This window comes from Lynx rufus, unplaced genomic scaffold (assembly GCF_022079265.1).
Source record: "Lynx rufus isolate CCGP_SWC_20201006 ecotype Redwood Valley unplaced genomic scaffold, mLynRuf1.p SCAF_27, whole genome shotgun sequence".
Taxonomy (NCBI): domain Eukaryota; kingdom Metazoa; phylum Chordata; class Mammalia; order Carnivora; family Felidae; genus Lynx; species Lynx rufus.
Window position 1 is genome coordinate 6,239,105 of NW_025814842.1, and position 22,220 is coordinate 6,261,324.

Consider the following 22,220-nt stretch of genomic DNA (forward strand, 5'->3'; position numbering starts at 1 on the left):
TGAAATAACCGAGAATAGGTGAAACCACAAAGACAGAAAACAGCCTGGTGGTTGCCAGGGTTGGGGAGAGGCTGTTTAAAGGCTCCCAGGTTTCCTTTGAGGCTGATGAAAATGTTTTGAAACTAGGCAGAGGTGGTGGTTGCACAACATGGTGAATGTACTCAATGCCATTGAGTTACTCGCTTAAAATGGTTACTTTTATGTTCTATTAATTTTTCTCAATTCAAAAAACAGTGACAGGGGGTGGAGAGAAGGGTGATGGCAGATGCCAGGAAGAAAGACCTCCAGACCCATGTTGCTTCCAGACTCAGAGACCATCTCTGACCTGGAGAAGGGTACAAAAGTCACTTAGAGTCCATCCTTCCCACTTTACAGGTGGGAAAGGCAAGTCCAGTGAGGGCAATGACCTGCTCAAGGTCTCTAAGTGCATGAGAAGCCACGGAGGAACTGGGGACCACCGGGCTTTAGGACTCAAAGCTGGAGTCACATCATGATATCTCTGCCGGCCATGGTGGGCTGGAGGGGGCCCGTGGCCGTGAGCAAATGAGTGAAGTCCAAGTTCACGCGGGCCTTCCAGGCTAATCATCAACCAATTGGTTATCTGGGCTCATCCATGCCAAAGGCTTCAGATGACTCAACCCGGTCTTCCTCCTTGAGAGTCGACTCCCTCCGTGAGCAGATTCCCAGCTTTAAGTGGAAAACACATTAGCCAGCTGTTCTATTTCTGCCCACCGCCCGCACCCCTGGGCTGAGGTCATCAGTTTCCCCACAAGGGCAATGGGAGGAAGGAGGATGTCCTAAAATTACAGCATTCACTGATCCCCCCTGAGGGACCCGGGAGCATCCAGTCGAACGCTGGAAGGTGAAGCCAGCTGAGCCTCCAGAGCCCTGAGGGGGTTCTTTTCTTTTTTAAGGTTTTGCTGGCTCAGACCTGTTGGGCAGGTATAAAAGGGAATGGCCAGCCTCTGCTGGGCACCCAGTCTCTTCCAGTGCTGTCTCAGGTGGGTACCATGGGGGATGCGGGGGGAGATGGGAAAGGGAGAGGTGGGGGCTGCAGAGGGGCCACCTGAGGAAAGTGGGTGTAATGATGAGAGACTGGCAAAGGGGGATCAGGAGATGAGCATTTTTTGAGCACCGGTCTGCCCCAGGGGCTGCAGAGGGAGCACCTCATTCAGTGTTCCAGGGGACGTGAGGGTGAGGAGGCAGCTGCCGGGGGGCTTGTGCCACATTCCACAGCGAGACAGGAGCCATCGGGATTTGAACCCGGATCAGTCCCATTCACTGTACCACCTGCCTTCCCTGCTCGGGGGTGGGGGAGGAAGAAGGTGCTGGGTTCATGTCGGGCTCAACCCCAGCCCTGTCCTTCTGTCCTTCCCACCCTCTGTAATGCATCTCTGCTCCCCCTCTACCCTCCAGGACCCTTTCAGCCTCTGCATTCCTTGACCTGAGTGTTTTCTATGTGCTTCATGATTTTAAAAAATGGGTCTTAGGGGCATCAGGTTGGCTCAGTCAGAAAAGCATGCAACTCTTGATCTTGGGGTTGTGAGTTCGAGCCTCACATTGGGTGTAGAAATTACTTAAAAAATAAAAAAAAACTAAAAAAAATTTTTTTAATTAAAAAAATACAGAAAAAGTGGGCTTAGTTATCAAGGATGCCTGGAAAGAGCTGTTGTCTGGGGGGACAGGAGTAGCTTGAATGTGCAGGGGGTGCCTGGGAGGTGAGCTCACAACTGAGCAAGAGGCTGGTGGCCACTGAGGGGGTGAGTGGTGTCCAAGACCTGTATAGTCCTTGGGGCAGTGCCTGGTTCCAGGGGTCTGTGCCCCGGGCCAGCAGGCCAGGACAATAGCCACGATATCTCAGCTTGTGGTTCATGGCAAAACCATGAAGTATACACACACGCGCACGCACACACACACACACACACACACAGCCTCACTGGAATAAACAAAGAATTTCTGGCCCTTCCTCCCACATTAGAGCAATTTTAAAAGGCACCCAGTCCTAGTCTTAAAAGTGGTTCTGTTTTAACAACAAGTCTAATGAATTTTAATCTGACTTTGCTGATACTTGCATTTTCTTTTCATGTGGATTTTGGTCTCATTTCCCTGGTGACTTCCATCTGTGTTAAACAGAAGCAGGAAAATGAGGCAGCAAAAAGACAAAGCAATTGAGCCATCGGGGACAATAAATAACAAATGGAAGTCTATGTCGCACAATCCTCTCTTCCAGAAAGGGGGTGGGGGAGGCCCAAGACAGCCACTGAACTGCCCAAGGTGACTTGTGGCAGAGCCCAGGGGGACCCAAGTGTCTTGGGTGCTGGACAAACTGCTGGAAGATATCAGGGACACAGAGGACTCTCAGCCCAGTGCTCCCCTGGATGGGACTCAGGACGGGTTAGGCAGGCTCTCTCCCTAGGCTCAGGGATCTTCAGCGGGAAAACAATTCCATCCTGATTTTCACATCCTTTGACTGGAATGTATCATCCCCTCCCCTTTATAATCTTAGTCACCCACACCTGTGACTTTGTCGGCAATGGAAATCACTGCTATTTTCATATCGCGGTACAATTGATGCAGAGAGCTCGAAAGACTGTCAGTTTCCATTGTTGCTTCAGAAATACAGTGGTTGTCAGAGCTGCGGTCAGATCGTGTAATTTGATGCATTAGTGAAGGATTACGTGGATTGCCGTATCACGCGTTGTTTACTATTTTGCTAATTATATTCTCATACCGTTTGTTTCCTTGGTGACCCTATGCATTTTACTACTTGAATTTAAAAGTGTGTCCAGTGGGAACACAGACATCACCGTCTGGCACAGGAGGCCCACCCTGCTGGCCTCATTATTTCCTGTGAAAGGGACCCACTTTGGGCTTGGGGAACCCAGGCTGCAAGCAGAACTCTCTAAGCTGGGCCCACAGAGAGGTGAGACTAGGAGGAAGTATCTGGCTTCACCACCACCTCTTGCCTATCCTGGGTCAGCCTCTTTTGGAAACACCAGGGCCCCAGACAGGAAAAGCTGGAGCTGCCTGGAGGATAGCTCTGTGCAGCAGGGGCCTGGGAGGCACGGTCCTGAGACCCTTCCATCTCCAACTGGTTTATTTAGAGCTGGAGGCCATACTCAGCCTGGAGAACAGTGTTGCCTGTCAGAACCACACCCCTTCCCAAACTTTCAAGAAGGTTCTTCCCCTTCAAGACAAATTGGGATGCCCTGACTTCTCTCTTTGCTACCACGAGTCCCCATTTCTCCTCCCTCCTGATGGTTTGGTGAAATTGTCTAGATTTGGAGACCAAGAGGCCCCCACTTGACCCTAGGCTGGCCTCGTCTTAAAAGAGGTAATCATTGAATCTGGGCAGTTATTCTGAACCGAGTGTTTGCTTAGCATCTGGTGAAGCCTGTAGACTTCAGCTCACATTAGTGTTTTAAAATACATTTAGAAAAAAAAAAAACTACATAGGGTTACAAAGGAAACCCAATTGTATTAAAATACAGTTATCAAAATATTTAAAAGTCAATTTGTGATATAGTAATTAAAAGTACACTTCTGCATAAGTAGACTTAAATAGCAACTAACCGAGGGTCTAATAAAACCATAATTTCGAAGTTGAAATGAGGGTAAATACTATTTTGAGATGTCTGCAACCACGCTAAAATGAAAGGAGACTAGCTGTGCTTTCTGTTGGGGACAAACCCGACAGAAACTGTGTGACTGTGGTACTAATGTGGCTTGTGGCCTCTGCTCTTACCTTAAGGGAAAGCGGAAACCAAGTAGTTATTGTTTTCCTGTCCCAATTTCATGGTTGAAATCCTTACTTTAAAATTTTTAAGGCTCTCATCTTCTCCTCCATAAAATGAGCTTCCTGATCCCTACCTCACAGCCCCGGTGTGAGGGGCATATGAGAGAGGCAGATACAGAAGTGTTTTGTGGTTGGTGGGGGGTAAGCAACTCTGTGGAGTTATTACCTCATTTCTTACTCTCAATTATTAAGACTTAATGGCACCAGGGCCCCTGGGTGGCTCAGTCGGTTAGGCGTCTGACTCTTGATTTTGGCTCATGTCACGATCTCACAGTTTGTGAGATCAAGATCACACTGTCTTTCTCTCAAAATAAATAAACATAAAAAATTTTTGATATTTATTTATTTATTTTTGAGAGAGATTGACAGAATGCAAACAGGGGAGGGGTAGAGAGAATGGGAGACACAGAATCCCAAGCAGGCTCCAGGCTCTGAGCTGACAACACAGAGCCAGATGTGGGGCTTGAACTCATGAGCTATGAGATCATGACCTGAGCTGAAGTCAGACACTTAACTGACTGAGCCACCCAGGCACCCCATCAAAATAAAAATAAATAAATAAAAATTTAAAAACCTAATGGCAGCAAGACACCCAAAGTGACATGAGAGAAGCAGCCCCATCTCTCAGGGCACTCGTTCCAGCCTACACATGAGCCTTGGCAAAGTGTCCTTGCTTTTCCTACAGCACCCTGGGAAGTCCTGGTTCCCTCCCTCGGTTCCTTCCCGCTCCTCCCTTAGCCAAGCCGCGATGCCTGGTGGATACAAAGGTGAATGTGGGGACGATGTGGACCCGATGCCCTTCCTGGCACCTCCCGAAAAGGAGAGGATAGAAGCCATGAACAAGCCTTATGACATCAAGAGGTCCTGCTGGGTCAAAGACGAGAAGGAGGGCTTCATCGCTGGGGAGATCCAGTCTGAACAGGGTGACCAGGTCACCGTGAAGACTGTCAACAACCAGGTGAGTGAGGAATAATCTCCAAGGATGAAACTTTGGGAGTGGCAGACACCCAGGTGCTGCCGTCCATGCTTCTGCTCAAGAGGCAGAGTAGAAAGAAGAGTAGATGCCTCTTGGGTCCTCTGTGCCGGGTACAAGTTCAGACTCAACTGCACTCAGACTGTGGCCCTGGGCAAGACACTTCCCCTCTCTGAGCTTTGACTCTCTCCCAATAGAGACTCCAACATGGTAGGGCACATGGAAGTACTTTATATGTTGTAATAGTCCATTTGTGCACCAGATCGTCAAGGGAGTTACTTACCTTCAAAGTCCCAAATGGTTTTCAAGTGAAGGAGTGAGGGGAAGCCATCAGCAGGTGCACTATGTGCCCGTGATGGCTTGAGGAGTGTGGGACAGGCCCAGAACACCCTGGCTGGCCCCGGGGGCTCTCCAGCTGTGTGAGCATAGATGGTGGCTTCAGATCCCCTTGCTGCATGGTGGCAGTGTGCTGGAACTGGTTTGTCCTAGCTTGTGAGGACACAATGCTAAAACTCCAGGGGCTTTGCAGCTGCATATTAAACATTTAGCAGCTTGATGTCAACCATGGCAGATGTATGTACACCATGGGAATTGACAAATGGTATAAATCAGGGATTTCTCCCCATTCCCACCCCCTGTATAGCTGGTTTACCAATACACCGCTCTCTCTGCTGTGTATGACATCACAGTCTCTCACAGTCTCTCACTGTGTCTGACTGGAAAGTTTGGTTAATTAAACCCCTACCCCGCAGCAGACTCCTGGTGAGGCGCTGGACATTTTGTTTAATCCTTTCAAGAATCTTATGTAGTAGGATTTTAGGAGTTCCTATTTTGCAAAGGATCAAGGAAACCCTAGGTAACTTGCCCATAGTCACAAAGACAGCAAATGATGAACTCAGATTCAAGCCTAGCTGTATCTGGCTCGAACACCCGTATGCCCCCACATCACCACATCACCTCTCCATGGTGGGCTATGCAGCAGGAGCGTGGGGCGGTCTTTGGTCACGGTCGGGAATACATGAGACCAGAGACCTTGTGTGATCACAACTTGTGGCATCTGAGCCTCGTGCTTTGTTTTGCTTCCAGGGGAGTGCAGGAGGGAGATGAGGCCATCGCTGGGTTCAAGCGAGTTGGAACATGAAAGTCCAGCTCACTTCTCCAGAGAACCTACTTTTCAGCAGGGCAGAGCATTGCAGTGTTATAAGGAGAGTGTGGAGCCCCGGAGGCCCCTGTCTAGATACACGTTAAGGACAGCACGTAACTTCTGTGTGAATACGCAGGTTTGGGACAGAAAGACTGACTCACCTGGCTTCTGAGATCAAGGCAAAGGCCTCTGTCCTGTGCTGGAGCTGAGAGAGAAGTGTCTGCCTGAGGGCGAGGCCCAGAGATCTGGGAATTCCGGGGAAATGGACTCTGAATAGAACCCAGCTTGATTTACTAGGGGGCGTGGTGACCATTAGTGGGTAGATTTTCCAGAACTGTCAAGGTTTCAAATGATCTCCCTATTGGACTCATAAATTATTAAAAGTCCCAGAAAGCCCAGTATGTGTTCAAGCCTCCCACGTCAGGCTGTAGGCAGCTCAAAGATGTTTGTTTTCTGGATCACATGTCTTGAGCTTCGGTCCCAGAGGCTGGAACTTAAGAGCTACTGCTAGTTTTCATTTACAGATTAAGAAATTGGGGCGCGGAGAGGGGACGGGATTTGCCTGCCATGCACAGGCACTCCAGACTCCCAACCCTGTGCTATCCTCACCCTGACACATGTACTGCTCAGCACTCATTGTTGTCTTTTTTTTTTTTTTTTTGGTCTTGTCTTGTTTGCTTGCTTTCAATTTTATCTTTCTTTTTTTTTTCTTTAAATTTTTTTTTCAACGTTTATTTATTTTTGGGACAGAGAGAGACAGAGCATGAACGGGGGAGGGGCAGAGAGAGAGGGAGACACAGAATCGGAAACAGGCTCCAGGCTCTGAGCCATCAGCCCAGAGCCTGACGCGGGGCTCGAACTCACGGACCGCGAGATCGTGACCTGGCTGAAGTCAGACGCTTAACTGACTGTGCCACCCAGGCGCCCCTCAATTTTATCTTTCAAAGTGGCTTGGTGGATTGGTAGGAGCAGGGAAATGTCTTTTTCTTTTCTTTTTTTTTTTTTTAATGAAAAAGTTCACTGCTGTTTAGAAACCACCACCAATTCTCAAGGCAGAGATCCAAGAATCACACCTCTGCAAAGCGTCCCCGGGATCAAAGAGCAAGTTCTGATCAGCTACCAGAATGGACTTGGTGGGAAGAGAAGCAGAGCCCAGAGGTGCTCTGAATTTAGGAATGGGACTTGATAGCTCATAAGGTATTTTAGATGCTCCCACTTATGTTAATATAATTCTCACAGCAACCAGCTGAGGAAGCTTCTGTCATCCCTATTTCATAGGGGAGGCAGTTACGGCTCATATGGCCTTGGAGGTCCCTCCTCAGCCCAAGCTGCCCAGTGATGGCTGGACCAGGAGTTGGGCGCAATGGTCACCTGACTCTAGCTCCTTCCAGGATACCAGAGAGTATGGGGTACGTTGTGCCAGGAGCCCATATGGCTGTTGACAGTACTATTTCCTAATTCCTGCTGCGTCTTGACACTCCCCTCACCCAGACTGTCACTGTGAAGAAGGATGATGTCCAGCAGATGAACCCGCCCAAATTCTACCAAGCCAATGACATGGCGGACATGACCTTCTTGAATGAGGCCAGCGTCCTGAACAACCTGCGCCAACGCTACACCAACATGAGGATCTATGTGAGTGTCTGGGGCTGGGGTTGGGGATGAGGGGTGACTGCGGATCTTCCGCCCCTCTCCTGATGGGAAGGGCACAGCTGCTCCTCTACCTTCCCAGCAATCAACGCACAGTATGGCTCAGACAAGAGCACAGGGACCATGCTTTTGACACGTTAGAACTTCCACTCCAAGCCTTTGATGTCTCCGTGACGGTGCCATCTCATGGGCAGCTTAAATACCTTTTGCTGAGGTTGTTATCCAGAAGTCTTCCTCCCCACCACACCCCTGCAAACTCTCCAATCAAAACATCATTTTCCCCCCTGATGACTTCACACAGCCTTGTTAGATGTCACCCTTTGTCCGTCCGTCCGTCCGTCCATCCATCCACCTGCTGTCTGCCTTACCCCCACCCTGAGACAGGGCTGGCGGGAAAGAGTGACTCAGCACCAGGAGTTCCAGGGTAACACGCTGTGTGTCACACTCTCAACTCCTTAAGTGGGTTCTCTCTATCTCATCTTTGTTTCTCTTTCTCGGGATCACTTTCTATGTAATAAGATATCTTTTAAAACTCATTATGTATATCACAGCTATGCTAAGAAGAAGCTGGGGCAGGGTGGGTGTTTATTCCCATCTAGGCCGAAGTGGAAGATTTCAGTTCAACTGAAAAGAGGCACGGGGGCGGTGGGCAGGAGTATCAGGTTGATGTGAGTGTCCAGCAAGGAGAAGGATAGTTTGGGGCTCATGGATGGGGACCCACAGATTTGGCCTCACTTATTCTGCCCTCACTTATTCTCCCCTCAGACAATTTCTTCTACTACCTCATTGGTTTTTCTGATTTTTTTTTCTTTTCAATGGGTTGATTTCCTTATAAAATTGCCTTATAATGAAAAGAGAAGCTGGCATCTCTTCTTAAGAGTAGATCAAACCCCGCTGTCTGCCAGGAGGGGTCGTGTCCACACAGGGAGCACTTCGCAGCTGTTAAAACACCACAGAGGTCTCTCTGTGAACACTCGTGCAAAATCTCCCAGATGTATTAAATGGAAAAAGCATGATATAGAACAGTATTATAGAGAGCTATCTTTTGTTTTAAAAACAAGAAGGGGGCAATAAGAATGTATCCCTGGGTTTGTATGTATATGCAACAGAAACCACAGAAGGCAGGTATTAGAAATTAACACCGTGTTTACCTGTGTGTGGGAGGAGGAGGGGGGCAATGTGTGTTGGTGGGGGTGGGGGCGGGCTTTCTGCTGCCTATTTGTCCATACGAATTACTGTTATCTATCCAAATAATTAAACCAAAATAAAATGAGACACATATATATGAAAGAGAAAGATGGCTTTGCTTACTGAATAGACGCTCAGACATAGATTTTGCATCCAGAGGGGACACCATTCTATCCCTCTAGGCTGGCAGTGACCTCCAGCCAGGCTGCTCCAGGGCAGGCTACGGCCTGCAAGGAAGAGGGCACCAGGAGGAAAAGCCAGCTAACTGTCTCCCTTCCCTCCCACCAGACCTACTCAGGCTTGTTCTGTGTGACAGTCAACCCCTACAAGTGGCTGCCCATCTACGGGGCCCGCGTGGCCAACATGTACAAAGGCAAAAAGCGCACAGAGATGCCACCCCACCTCTTCTCCATCTCTGACAATGCCTACCATGACATGCTCATGAGTGAGTGGGCTGGGGGCTGCCGGGGCTCTTGGGGTGGGCAACAAAAGTTCTTTTGCCACTGGCTCCAAATGCATGAGAAGCATGGGCTACCAAGTCCCAACCTGGACCCCATGCCACCTGCTGAAGTTCTTTGCTAAAGTGTTGAGCAGCAGCACGTAATGCTAACACTGGGTACCAGGGCTCAGTGAGGGTGCTTGCCAAGTACTGGCCCCACCTCACACCCCATCTCATTTAAGCTTCACAAAACACACAGATGCCAGGTTAAGCGACTTGCCCACAGATGCCAGGTTAAGCGACAAGCCAACACTTAACCATTCCCCGTAGGACTCTGGCATGTGGCACAGCGGCTGGTGAAGCAATTTCTGTTATGTTGCTAATGACTTGGTAGCTATCTATACGGGATGGGGCTGGTGGAAAGAGTGGCTGGTAAATTCTTGGCCCTTCTACAAACATGCATGCTAGAGAAGGGGACTCCACAGGATCTGGGGGCTTTGGCCTCTGCTGGTCACTGCAGCCCACCTCCAAGCTGGGTGGGATGCAGGGAGATGCAGACTGTTCGGCCAGGGCGATGTCAAATGTCCAGTTCCTAAGTGATTCCTAATTACATCTTCCTGTTGCCGTTTTCTTCCCTGCAGATCGTGAAAATCAGTCTATGCTAATCACGTAAGTGTCCCTTCTGTCTCTCGGTCTATATACATATAATTAGGTCTGTGTCTTACACATGTAATTAAGCCTTCTTAGAATTAATTGGTGGGACTTGGTATGGAAATCTGCAGGCTGTGAATGGGCTTAGCAGGACCTTAAGGCTGCACTTGTGAAACTGAGGTTGGGGGGCGGGGGGTCTGTGTCCCCACTCCCCCACCTGTGTGTCCCGGCTGAGGGATGAATCATGGCAACACTCAGCCTCCACCGCTTATTGCTTTGCTTCTCTGCAGCCAAGCCCCTCCTTGCACTTCACTCTGCTCCTATTATCCATTTGCAGTGGAGAATCCGGTGCTGGCAAGACTGAGAACACGAAGAAGGTCATCCAGTACTTTGCCAATGTCGGAGGAACTGGCAAACAGTCCTCGGATGGAAAGGTAGGGCTGATGGGAGGACTCAGAGTCTGTCACCCCAGCCCACCCTGTCTTCAGGCACACACAGGGGGGCACACACGGGGGGCACACACAGGGGAGCACACACAGGGGGGCACATACGGAAAGCACACACAGGAGGGCACACATAGGAGGCACACACAGGAGGACACACACAGGGGGACACACACAGGAGAGCACACATGCAGAGCCCATGTGACCCTCATAGGTGTCCTGGAGTTTGGGCCATTTTACAGAGGAGGAGGCATCTTGGAGAGAAGGATAGGAAGGACCACATTGGGAGGAGGAGGCCGCAGACCTGGGCCTCCCCCTGCAGGATGTATTCTGCTGTCCCCCCCCCCTTCATGTCTGTCCCCAGAGGGGTAGGTGGCAGAGCCATTTGTGCCTGGCAGGGGAGGATGGGGGACATCAGCTCCTCATCAGCTGCTTCCACAGGCCCCCGTGGCCCTGGGGCCCAAGGAGCAATAGCCGGGCCAGGGGCAGCTACAAAAGCCGACAAAGGAGAGGCTCATGAGGAAGACCAGGGATGCCCAGGGAAGGGTTTTCAGGCTCACTCTGGAGTCTCTCCAGCACCAGCTAAGAATCAGGGCCTGTCATCTGACAGGTGGCCGTCCGGTGTCAGGGCCATAGGGGGATGGTCATCAGGGGGTGGCCCTCTTCACAGGTTCCTTCCTGCCCTGATTTCCAGGCCTCCCCAAGGCCATTCCCCTCCTGGTTCCCAGCTCACAAGCCACAGTCATTTGAAAGCCCTGAATCCCCAGGCAGCACCCAACTTTGTGTGTGTCTCTCTCTCTGGGCCAGGGGTCCCTGGAGGATCAAATCATCCAGGCAAACCCTGTACTGGAGGCTTTTGGGAACGCCAAGACCATCAGAAACAACAACTCTTCTCGCTTTGTAAGTGTGAACAACGACAACAGTGGCCCCTGGGGGTGGTGGGACAGGTGCCGTCACCCTATTCCAGGTAAGCAAATTGGGGCTGATTTAAGCATGCAAATGGAATGAGGCAAGTCACAGCATCTCCTTCCCAGAGAGTTTTAAGGCCTTATCTGTCAAGGTCTACATCACACATAGCCCACATCAGTATTGAAATCAAAGAGCTTGAATGCAGAGACTTGGTAACAGGGTGATGAGGGGCTGTGAAGTCAGACGGGGGAGCCAGAGATTCACAGCGGCTGGAAGCTGTGGACAACTCTCCCCATCCCCCCAGCTGCAGACAACTCTGCCCATCCCCCTGCCGGAGGGATGCAGGAAGGGTGCCGTCCATCCGAAGGGCCCTGGTGGATTCTGGAACCAGCTCAGCTCTCTTGTGGGACCTCTACCGGGGCACTATGTGAGGGGCTTCCTTCCTGGTTCCCAGTCTCCTGCTGGGGGGCCCCTCATTACCAGGGTGCTGGCGGGGAGCCTAGGTAAACAGGGCTGGGTAGGGAGGAAGTGGACGCAGGTGAGGAAGAGAGGTGAGCAGATGGGCCAGGAGCAGCAGAGGCGGAGACACAGAGAAGCCTCTTTCCGGGAGAATTTATTGGTGGTTCTGCCAAAGGGCAGGGAGAGGAATGTGGTGTCTCAATAAAGAGACTCAGTAGCGTGCCCCCCACGCCCGCTGGTCAAATTCTCACCATGCCTGCCTCTAAGCTGACTTTCCAGTGATCCCAGTCCCTCCTGCTGGTGCTCCTCTCCCCACAAATACCCTGTGGGGTTACCCCACGGACCTTAAATTTAGCTCCAAGCCCCATCTAACTCCTCTGCACGGGAAATCCGCGGCTCCACGTACAGCCATGTCTGGCCCAGTTACATTCCAAACAGCGCCCTTGGAACTCAGGGGGGCTGCCAGTGGGGGACTGTGGCCAAACCCGGCCCACGTGTTGGTCTAGCACCACACGCGTCCTCCCTCACGGCCCTTTCCTCCGTGCTCAGGGCAAGTTCATCCGAATCCACTTCGGAACTACAGGCAAACTGGCTGGAGCGGACATCGAGAGCTGTGAGTCAGGCCCCTTTGGAGGGTTCTTCCGGGCGGGACCAGCTACATAGCATGTGGGGCCCGGGGTAAAATGAAAATGAGAGGCTCCTTTTTAAAAAAAAAAAAAAGTATTTAAGAATTTGGGGTGCCTGGGTGGCTCAGTCGATTAAGCGTCAGACTTCGGCTCGGGTCATGATCTCACGGTTTATGAGTTCGAGCCCCACATCGAGCCCACTTTGGATCCTCTGTCCCCCTCTATCTCTGCCCCCCCCCCAACTAGTTCTCTCTCTCTCACAATAAATAAACTTAAAAAAAAAGTTTTTAAGAATTTCAAAACAGCAACAGAGGAACATGAAATGGGGCAGGGCCCTTCTGAAGGCAGCCTGCTGTCTCATGCCCAGGGGGCTGGCCCTTCTCCCCCCGGGGGTCCCCTCCGTGGGCAGTGAGGCCCCCAGAAGCTGTGTCTGGGGTGGAGAAAATGGCCCCTGAGCTGGCTATCACATGGGACTGTACGGAGAGGGGAGCCCTTCTGTGATGGCACCCTGCACCCCAGACAGCATGGGTCTGTGTTCATGTTCTTGTACTTACTCCTCTCCAGATCTCTTAGAGAAATCTCGTGTCATCTCCCAGCAAGCAGCTGAGAGGGGCTACCACATCTTCTACCAGATTCTCTCTAACAAGAAGCCTGAACTTATTGGTAAAGATCGTGATGTCTGTCCACCTGCCCCTTAACTTGCTTCTCCTCTTGTTTCAGTAACAAACAGACTCCCGAACGCAGAGGGTCTGGTGCCATCCCTTGTGGTTCTGCATGAATTTCTTACAGTTGTGTGCATAGGCTACAGGGAACTTGCCTGAGGTTCTCCTCACGTCTCCTCTTCACAACAGCCTCATGAGACTTAGCACCGCTGTTGGCCCATACCACAGACGGGGCTTTCGAATGCCTGCAACTCAGGGCCGAGACACAGACCTGAGATATGGGGCTTGCACCTGCTGCCTCTGGGCCCAGAGCTAGACAGGAGCAGAGAGGTCAGCCCAGGACCATTGCACGTGCAATAACAAGAGGTTCCCCTCTAGGTGGACAGAGCCCACAGAGTGCATAGTCTGAAGAGCAGACTATACTCACTCACTCACCTAGATGCTCTTGTGCAGGCACCAACCTGCTCAACTGTTCATGGCAGACCTGCTCAGGGTATAAAGTCAGGGGAGAGATGAAGACTCACTCTTCCACACACACACACACACACCTTCTAACCCCACCAAAGACTAGGGACCTCTCCCCACTCACAAGTGGGCTTTATTTGTGTTGGACACACTGTCCCTTTTAATTAACGGACGGCATTTTGAAATTGGAAGACTTCACATAAAACAAAACAAAACAAATCACCACCCTTGGATTTGAGGCCACTGGCTTGTTGATAAACTCACAAGCGTGGGTAGTGTGCTCCATGAGGGGCAAGTCTTTCACTGACAACACTAGGGTCTCTGAACCAATGAGTGGAATTTGATAGTAATCCCTGTTATAAGTAAAACAAGACAAAACAAAAAACATCACCGACTTCTCGTTTCTCTGAAGTTACAGAAGATCCAGCAGCCATGGCCCTGCCCTCCCACACGGCTCCAGTCAAGGCAGTCGGATGGTGGTGGCCCCTTCAGATGGGGCTCAAGCTCTCCTGGTTGCCACACTCCCCACCAAGCCCCACTGTATCCCTGACCCTCGAGCAGGGTGACCACCCACATTTATCTTCCTTCTTGGGCTCTAGTTTTTCTCAACAGTAGAGATGAAGGAAAATGAAAGTATTTCTTGCACCAACGTCTCCTCCAAAAGCAGAAAAACAAAGACAGATCAAGAGGGGCACACATTTGAGGAAAACTCGAAGTGTGTATCTTTCTTTGTAAAAGCACAATCTTCACGCTTCTTACGAGCCAGTGATTGTTATTGCCCGCTGCAATCATTGTGTTACCTTCTGCCTTAGAATGTAAATGGCTTTTTCTAGGGGAGAGGAAGGGGAAAATAAATAGGAATTAATTTATTCCCCAAATATCTACAGGGCGCCCAGGAGGTGCCAGGTACTGGGCCAAGTGATGGAGGACACAACCAAGTTCCCGAGACCCTCTTGCTATCCTAAAGCTCCTCATGTACCCTTTTCAAATCTCTCCATGACTCTGGGTGATCCCTGAGGGTAGGGATCATATCTTATTCAGCTCCGTAGCCCCATGATGCCCCCTGCATCATGCCGGGCACATGAGAGGCATTTAGGGGATACGGCTTAGAAAGGAAAGAGAAGAAAACCGCAGGTCACCAAGCTGCTAATCTGCTTTCCTGCTCTTGGCAGAGACTTTGCTGCTGGTCCCCAACCCTAAGGAGTACCACTGGGTGAGCCAGGGCGTCACAGTGGTGGAGAACATGGACGACGGGGAAGAGCTGCAGATCACAGACGTGAGTGGGTGGGCGTGGCCGGCACACCACAGGGACAGCCAAGACGGAAACTGTGGGGCCCTGCATGCGCTGCCACTGGAATTGGGGTGGGGCCACCCAGAGCAGCCAGGCAGCGGCCCAGATTCTCCCCCCGGGGGTCTCCCGGGCTGCAGCTGGCTCTTCTCTCCGGCCCGTCACAGCAAGCAGAATTGAACTAGGATTCCACAGAACCTAAGGGGCCATCTGCTTCACGTCCCGGCTAGAAGTGACCCTCCAGTCTCTTAAGTTCCCACTGCACCCTCTCTCTCTCTCTCTCTCTCTCCTCTTCTCACTCCAAGCACCTGTAACTTCTGTTAGGGTATTTGTGTCCACTCTCCTCTTTGATGGTAGAATTGATTCGTGATGCATCTTGGCCTTTCCCTCTCCCAGGACCTAGCATGAAGCCTGAACAGTAATAAGGATGGTAATAATAATGCCACCTCCAATGTGTTATTGTGTATCTAATTCTCACTGTGTGTGAAGTAATAGCCTAAACATTTACACATCATTTCAGTTTATCCTTATGACCACCTACTATCCCCATTTTGCAGATGAATAAACAGAGGCCGGGAAGGTTAGATAAACACAAATGACTATAGTGCAGAGCCCCTGGGAGGAAAACAGACCTGTCTCTGGCCAGGGTGTGTCTGACCTCCAGAGCCCACACCGTATTGCAGTGGCCCATCAGGGCCAGCCCACAACTGCAGTGCCGTGGCCTCTGTTCTGTGGAACGAGAAGCCAGGAGTTTCTTGCCTTTCTCTTCCCCGTGGACTTGCAGGTTGCCTTTGACGTGCTGGGCTTCAGCGCCGACGAAAAGATTGGCATTTATAAGCTGACTGGGGGCATCATGCATTTTGGCAACATGAAGTTCAAGCAGAAGCCCAGAGAGGAGCAGGCTGAAGTGGACACCACGGAGGGTAGGTGTTTGGCTGTTCAGGGAGGAGGCAGCACCAGTGGCGGGGGCTCACAGATCTCTGAGGCTTTGTGAACATTTCAGAGACATGCTATAAACCAAGACTGTTCCTTGGATGTCCAGACATCAATAATAATCAGAGAGACAGGACAGAGAGTCAGAGCCATAGTTTCGGTTTCTTTACTCTGCTTTGCCACGTGACCTTGAGCGAGTGTGGAAACCATCTCAGACCTCTGTTTTCTCATTGGCAACACGGGGTCTCTGCCACCCTGCCCCCACCCCCTTCCCTAAACACAATAGATGGCGCCGGGCTTCTCCGGAGCAGGGCATCATCTTTCTTTCACTCGCCTGCTTTTTCTGTCCCTATTCAGTGGCTGACAAAGTTGCCCATCTCATGGGTCTCAATTCCGGGGAGCTCCAGAAGGGCATCACCAGGCCCCGGGTCAAAGTAGGCAATGAGTTTGTGCAGAAGGGCCAGAATATGGAACAGTGCCACAACTCCATCGGGGCTCTGGGCAAGGCCGTCTATGACAAGATGTTCAAGTGGCTGGTGGTCAGGATCAACAAGACCTTGGACACCAAGATGCAGAGGCAATTCTTCATCGGCGTGCTGGACATCGCTGGCTTCGAGATCTTTGAGGTGTGCCTGCCCTGGCATTCTGTTTCTGCTTTGGGGTGGCCATTTTTCTTCCAGAAGCTACTTCTCACAGCGGTTCTCTGGTTTCTCATCTCGGACCTGGGGCGGGCCAATCTCAGTTATTTGCTATTTATTTATTTATTTATTTATTTAGAGGGGGAGGGAGGGAGAGAGCGAGTGAGCAAGCTGATGTACCAGCACAACACTGGTGACCTCTCACCTTTTTCCTACACAAGAGACACTCGGGTCTCATCCCAGGCTAGTGCAGTGGGTCAGGAATATTTTAGCTTTGTAACTGAAGGCCGCATGATTAGGAGTCGGTCTATCTGGTTCTGGACTCAGGTTGGCCATCAACTAGCTATGTGGCCTTAGGAAAGTAGCTATCCCTCTCTGAGCCTCAGTTTTCTCAAGTCTAAAATGAACCAACGGGGAGAGATGATCTATAAAGTCCATTTCACTCCACTATCCTATTATTTTAAGAATTTCTACTGGCCACAGATGGATTTTAAAAAAAAAAAAAAGCTTACCCCAATTTTTTTCAGGCTCTAAAAGGCTAATTTGGCTGCCGTTTCCAAGAGAGTCATTTAATTTCGTAGGTAGAAGGAGGCTTAGAGTTTCTGGACTGTGCTCCCTGGTATCCTGGGGAGCCACTGAGAGCCAGCAGGGGAGGGACGAGAGGAAGGGAGGATGACATGTGCCAACAGCAAAGTGTGTGCTATAGACAAACAGGGTTCAAATCCCATCTTGGGCCACTTCCAAGCCGTGTGCCTCTGTTTCTCCATGTATTAATGGGGACACTAATCATTCTTGCCTCGTCAGGTTTCGAGCAGAGGCATCTCAGTGCAGGGTCTAGCACGTGTGTGTGCTCTGTGACTACAGTGGCACCTCTGCTTTAGCCTGGGGTTTCATCAAGAGAAAGCACTCTCTGGTTTTTTGTTAAAGGCTTGTAAACCCCTCAAGCCCTTTCATCCTACAGATGAGGATTAAAAAAACTACACACAGAGAGAGAACTGTCCAAAGGCACACAGCAGGGCAGAATCCATAAAGCCTCTCAAATGATTTCTATCCTGGAAAAAAAAAAAAATGATTCTTTCCGCAATGATTTTTTTTCTTTCTTTTTTAAGTTTATTTATTTTGAGAGAGAGAGAGAGAGCACAAGCTGGGGAGGGACAGAGAGAGGGAGAATCTCAAACAGGCTCCGCACTGTCAGTGCACAGCCTGATGTGGGGCTCAAACTCACGAACTGTGAGATCATGACCTGAGCTCAGATCAAGAGTCGGACGCTTAACCAACTGCACCACCCAGGCGCCCCTCCATAATGATTTTCATTAACTACAGGAGATGGCATCCGAGGTTTGGGCGCCCCCTGTCCTCCCCTTCCCTCCTACTTCCCTCTGCCCCCCTCTGGCCCCCACCCTCCTCTGCAGGTGCTAAGCTGCTCTATGCCTTTGCAGGGGATGGTCACCGAGAAGGGCTTCTTGCAGGGCTGATGCAGCACCGTCCCAGGGTCGGCATTCAGGCATCTGGGCAGCGCCTGACGCTAGTTGGCCCTCGGCAAATTTGAGCTCTGCTTGTCACTTGTCCCTCAGTCCCGGCCCCCGGGAGGCTCTGCCTGGGTCCCGGCTGACACTCTGCTCTCTGCCCTCCCTCCTCAGTTCAACAGCTTCGAGCAGCTGTGCATCAACTTCACCAACGAGAAGCTGCAACAGTTCTTCAACCACCACATGTTCGTGCTGGAGCAGGAGGAGTACAAGAGGGAGGGCATCGAGTGGGTCTTCATCGACTTTGGCCTTGACCTGCAGGCCTGCATTGATCTCCTAGAAAAGGTAACTCGCTGCTCAGAGGAGGGGGCTTCGAGAGAGAGGCCAGGACCCTGATCAGGGCTTGCCCCTCAGAAGGGGACTTCACGGGGACCCGCAGGGAAGTGGCATCAGCAACACCACTAAGGACCTTGGTTGGTCTGACCTCTAGCTTCCTCTCTGCAAAATGGGTACAACAGTGATTGCAATGGTCACCATTAGTTGGGCTGTTGTATGCCTCAACTCATTGGATCATCACAAGCTACCATATATATGGCAGGGTGTGTGTGTGTGTGTGTGTGTGTGTGTGTGTGTGTGTGTGAGACACAATACAACCATTTCACAGATGGGAACATTAAGGCACAGAGAAGGGAAGAAACTTGTCCAAGATTATACACCCTGTGAATGGCACAGTCAGGTTCTAACCCAGACAACCTAATCGCCACCCCTGTAGTCACACCATCAGGAATGTTCTAGCAAATGGCCTAGTTCAAGAATATATACTGTTCAAGCAAATGCAGAAAAGGGACAGGAAAAGGACACTGACAGGACAGATGACAAAATGTGAACAGTCTGTTCATAGTATTGTATCAATGTTAATTTTCTGGTTTTCATTGTCATTACCAAGCTTGCATTAACATTTGGAGAAGCTGAATGAAGGACGTGTAGGAATGCTCTGCACTCTTTTGCAAGTTTAAAATTATTAAAAAGTAAAAATTCAAGAGATAGGAGAAAGAATATATGTTGTCTCTGAGACTCAGCCTAGGGGTGAGAAAGCAGGCTGGGGTCCCCGATGTGAGCCCAGCCTCAACCTCCCAGGAAAAGAGTCTCCCCAAACAGGCTGCACACACAATTCACCTGTCCTCTAACACCAACAAATACCCCCCTGTCCGGCTGTCACAGAGCCTGAAATGTCCCTCATGTTTGAGCTTTGGGGTTAAGCACTGCCCTCTTCCAGAAATTTTTAGAAATCCAGACCCTCCATAGATATTAAGTCACTGACAGTTTTATGAGCTCCCATGTGAGCTCTCCTCTTCTGTGAGAAGAACCATATGTGGTTCTTGGTAGCCAGGAACGTCACGGAGGGCAGGAGCGGATAACAGAGAATTAAATGCAGAGAGGACGGGTGTCACTGATTTCACCATTTCCCTGAGGGCCAAGGCTGCCTGGCACCACTGTTTGGGAGGGATTAGCATTTGGGGAGCTAAGTAGCCCTTTCAGACTTCCATCTCCCCTTCTGTTAGACTCAATGAATTCTAGTCTCTTTCAAGTGTAAACGGCCTTGGCATTCGAAGACCAGACCTTGGAGCAGCTTCACCGTTCCTGGGGGTCTATGCCCAGAGTTCTGCTTCCTGGCTGCCCACGCGGGTGTCTGGGGCGCCCCTCCCACCACCCCCAGGCCAACACCTGAGTGGCCCCGTTGGGGTCCTATGGCCTCCTCTAACAACATCCACCGCTCTTCCTTCTAGCCCATGGGCATCTTCTCCATCTTGGAGGAACAGTGTGTCTTCCCCAAGGCCACCGACGCCACCTTCAAGGCGGCCCTGTATGACAACCACCTGGGAAAGTCCAGCAACTTCCTCAAGCCCAAGGGGGGCAAAGGCAAGGGGCCCGAGGCCCACTTCGAGCTCGTCCACTATGCAGGCACCGTGAGTACCCTGTTGGCGCCTCCTGTGGCCATCTATCTTCTTGCTGCAGGCGGCTCTGGCTATTATAGGTCCTTCCTGCCGTGACCTTGCTGAGGCTTCCTGCCTCCAGCTGGTGCAGCGGCCATAGAACAGGGTGATCAGCTCAGTGAAATGACCCCTGACTCATACTTCCTCATCACTTCTCCCTCTGAGAAATCCAAAGCAATCCAGCCAAGGATGCCTGCCAGGGAACCGCCAGCAGTTCACCTGCCAGGGCCACACCATTGTTTGCGGCCCTTGGTTTGACAGCTGCACTTAGATCTAGGACAGAATTTACAACACGTGCAAAAAAGGGAAAAAAGTCCACGAGCCTATCAATTATCCCCCAATGGATTAACTTCTCCTTCTGACGGCTCATGGCCACCAAAGCAACAAAACGACATCTCTGGAGTGGCTTTTTCACTCATGACAAACTTAGTCCTTGGGGAAGAGGGAATTAGCTTCTTATTTGAATAACTGATAGGGGAGACCACGTTTGTTCAGCCAGCTCTTGAGAATGTGTTTTATTTCCCTGCGATTTGCGGTATTGCTGTAAACGCCCGTGCTCCCTGTTACCACTGGAGTTTGTTGAGCTTCTGTGGGTTTAACTGCAGGGAAACAGCAGCCTTAGCACAGAGCTGTCAGGAAAGCTGCTCTTGGATCGGGCATCGGGGCCAGGATTTTATGACCTCATCAACCATAACAATGCCAATTACTTGCAAAATGAATTATGCCAACAAGTAGAGTAAACAGCAGCTTTGGAGGCCGACTGCAGTGCTCCGCCTCACCTCCCACGATGAAATGAGAGGGCTCTGTATTGATAGCAATGGAATATTCAAAGTCTAATGGGACCTATGCACCTCCAAGAAGGCTCTAAAGTAAGGCCCGCAGGTGATGAATGTCTTTATGCTCTACAGGGGAAGGAAAGCCCAAAGGTTTCTGCTTCTTATCTGTTTTCCTCGGTTCCCTACGCTCAGTGGAAGAATTTGAAATGCGCCTTCCTCTTTGCCTCCCCAGCTAGGGCCACGTAGCAAAACAGGAAATAGAAATTAATGGATGTCCAATTAACTAAACACATGGATCCCAGGTGTGGCTGGATGGAGCCCCCCTTCCACCAGGCAATGGCCAAGGGATGTGTGCCCTTGAGCAAGGGGAGACTAGACACCCTTGTAGGGAGCTCTTCATGTAGCTCAGGATTTCCCTGGTCGAGGCCAGTCAGTCAGAGCAAGGGCTGAGCCTGGAAGAAGATCAACCCACCTGGGTGGAAAAAGAGCCAGTAGGTCAGGGAGGCTCAGAGTAGCCAGCCGAACCAGACTTGCAAGAGGAGGTCACACCCCGACAGAAAGTAGCTGGGGAGTCCTGTTTTGTGGGGAAAGCTCGGAGACAGGGTGACCTAAACAGGCAAACTGCAAACGCCCATGAAAGCAGATAATGGGGACTCCACCTCTTACTGTGGTTCAGGGACATCCCAGGACTCCAGGAAAGTCATCAGGTCAAGAGCTGAAGCCCCAGAAGATGGGGTTGGAGGTTGATCTTGGGAACCCAGAGCAGGCAGAACCTGTAGGTAGAGGTTCTGGCCGTGGGACCCAAAAGGTGGAGACTAGACCTGGAAGGTAACCACTGGCGCTTGTCCCCTCCAGGTGGGTTACAACATCACAGGATGGCTGGAGAAGAACAAAGACCCCCTGAATGAAACAGTGGTGGGCTTGTTCCAGAAATCATCCTTGGTGCTACTGGCCCTTCTCTTCAAAGAAGAGGAGGCTCCAGGTACGAATGACCCCTTGTTGTGTCCAGTCCCCCTGTGCTGATGCCCTTTAGTGGCCAAAATGGAAACAAGGAAACAAAACTCACCTTATTCAACTCCTGCGAAGTGGATGAATGGGTGACAAGTTACTTGAGGGAGGCCATGGATGACAGTGCAGTGGAGAGGTGCGTACGCATCCTGCGAGCTTCCGTCAACTGTACTGCCCGCTGGGCCCGTGTCACCTCTGGGTGGAGCAATACTGCTTTGGAAGAGTGGATGCCCAAATGCGTGTGCTTATTTTCTGCTCCCCGCTCTCCTCTGTCTGAGGCTCAGGCCAAGCCCAGCCCTGCCTCCTACCCAATCGAGGTCGTGTGGCCCACAGGGAACGGCCTGGATGGGAGCGGCCCAAGGTGCCACTCAGTGGGGCAAGAGCTGCAAATTTCCTTGAATTCATTGACGTTTTCACCACCAACGTGCAATGCCTCCAGATGGTCTGCAGGCTCTTCTTCCTGCCCAGGCAATGGGAACAGTTTGTCCCTATGTGTAGCCCTAAGTCACAAAGGGCTACACCCTCTCCAGAGAGCATAGCACTCCTTTTGACCATTAGACCATGGTCATCCCACTCAACCCTTCCCTGGTAGATGCCCTTTTCCTGGTGTGAGGGCCCCCACCTCACCTAGTCCTAAGAAAAGCCTTTTTAAACCAGAGAATGTGTCTCCTCGACACGGAGCACTGAATGGGGCTGCCTGTCTCCATGCTGC

The 22,220-nt window shown here is 50.9% G+C and overlaps 1 protein-coding gene across 1 annotated transcript in view; it reads left to right on the plus strand.

Annotated features, from left to right (window-relative positions):
• Positions 1–980: 980 nt before the first annotated feature.
• Positions 981–22,220, plus strand: part of LOC124519307 (myosin-16) — a 65,616-nt gene continuing 44,376 nt past the window's right edge. Inside the window, exons 1-15 of the mRNA XM_047089466.1 lie at positions 981–1,001; positions 4,535–4,754; positions 7,405–7,548; positions 9,040–9,196; positions 9,832–9,859; positions 10,179–10,275; positions 11,092–11,184; positions 12,202–12,265; positions 12,843–12,941; positions 14,578–14,681; positions 15,478–15,616; positions 15,984–16,252; positions 17,905–18,075; positions 19,518–19,697; positions 21,356–21,482. Of these exons, the coding sequence (XP_046945422.1) occupies positions 4,545–4,754; positions 7,405–7,548; positions 9,040–9,196; positions 9,832–9,859; positions 10,179–10,275; positions 11,092–11,184; positions 12,202–12,265; positions 12,843–12,941; positions 14,578–14,681; positions 15,478–15,616; positions 15,984–16,252; positions 17,905–18,075; positions 19,518–19,697; positions 21,356–21,482 (1,882 nt within the window). The 5' untranslated portion in view covers positions 981–1,001; positions 4,535–4,544. The remainder of the gene's footprint in view (positions 1,002–4,534; positions 4,755–7,404; positions 7,549–9,039; positions 9,197–9,831; positions 9,860–10,178; positions 10,276–11,091; positions 11,185–12,201; positions 12,266–12,842; positions 12,942–14,577; positions 14,682–15,477; positions 15,617–15,983; positions 16,253–17,904; positions 18,076–19,517; positions 19,698–21,355; positions 21,483–22,220) is intronic.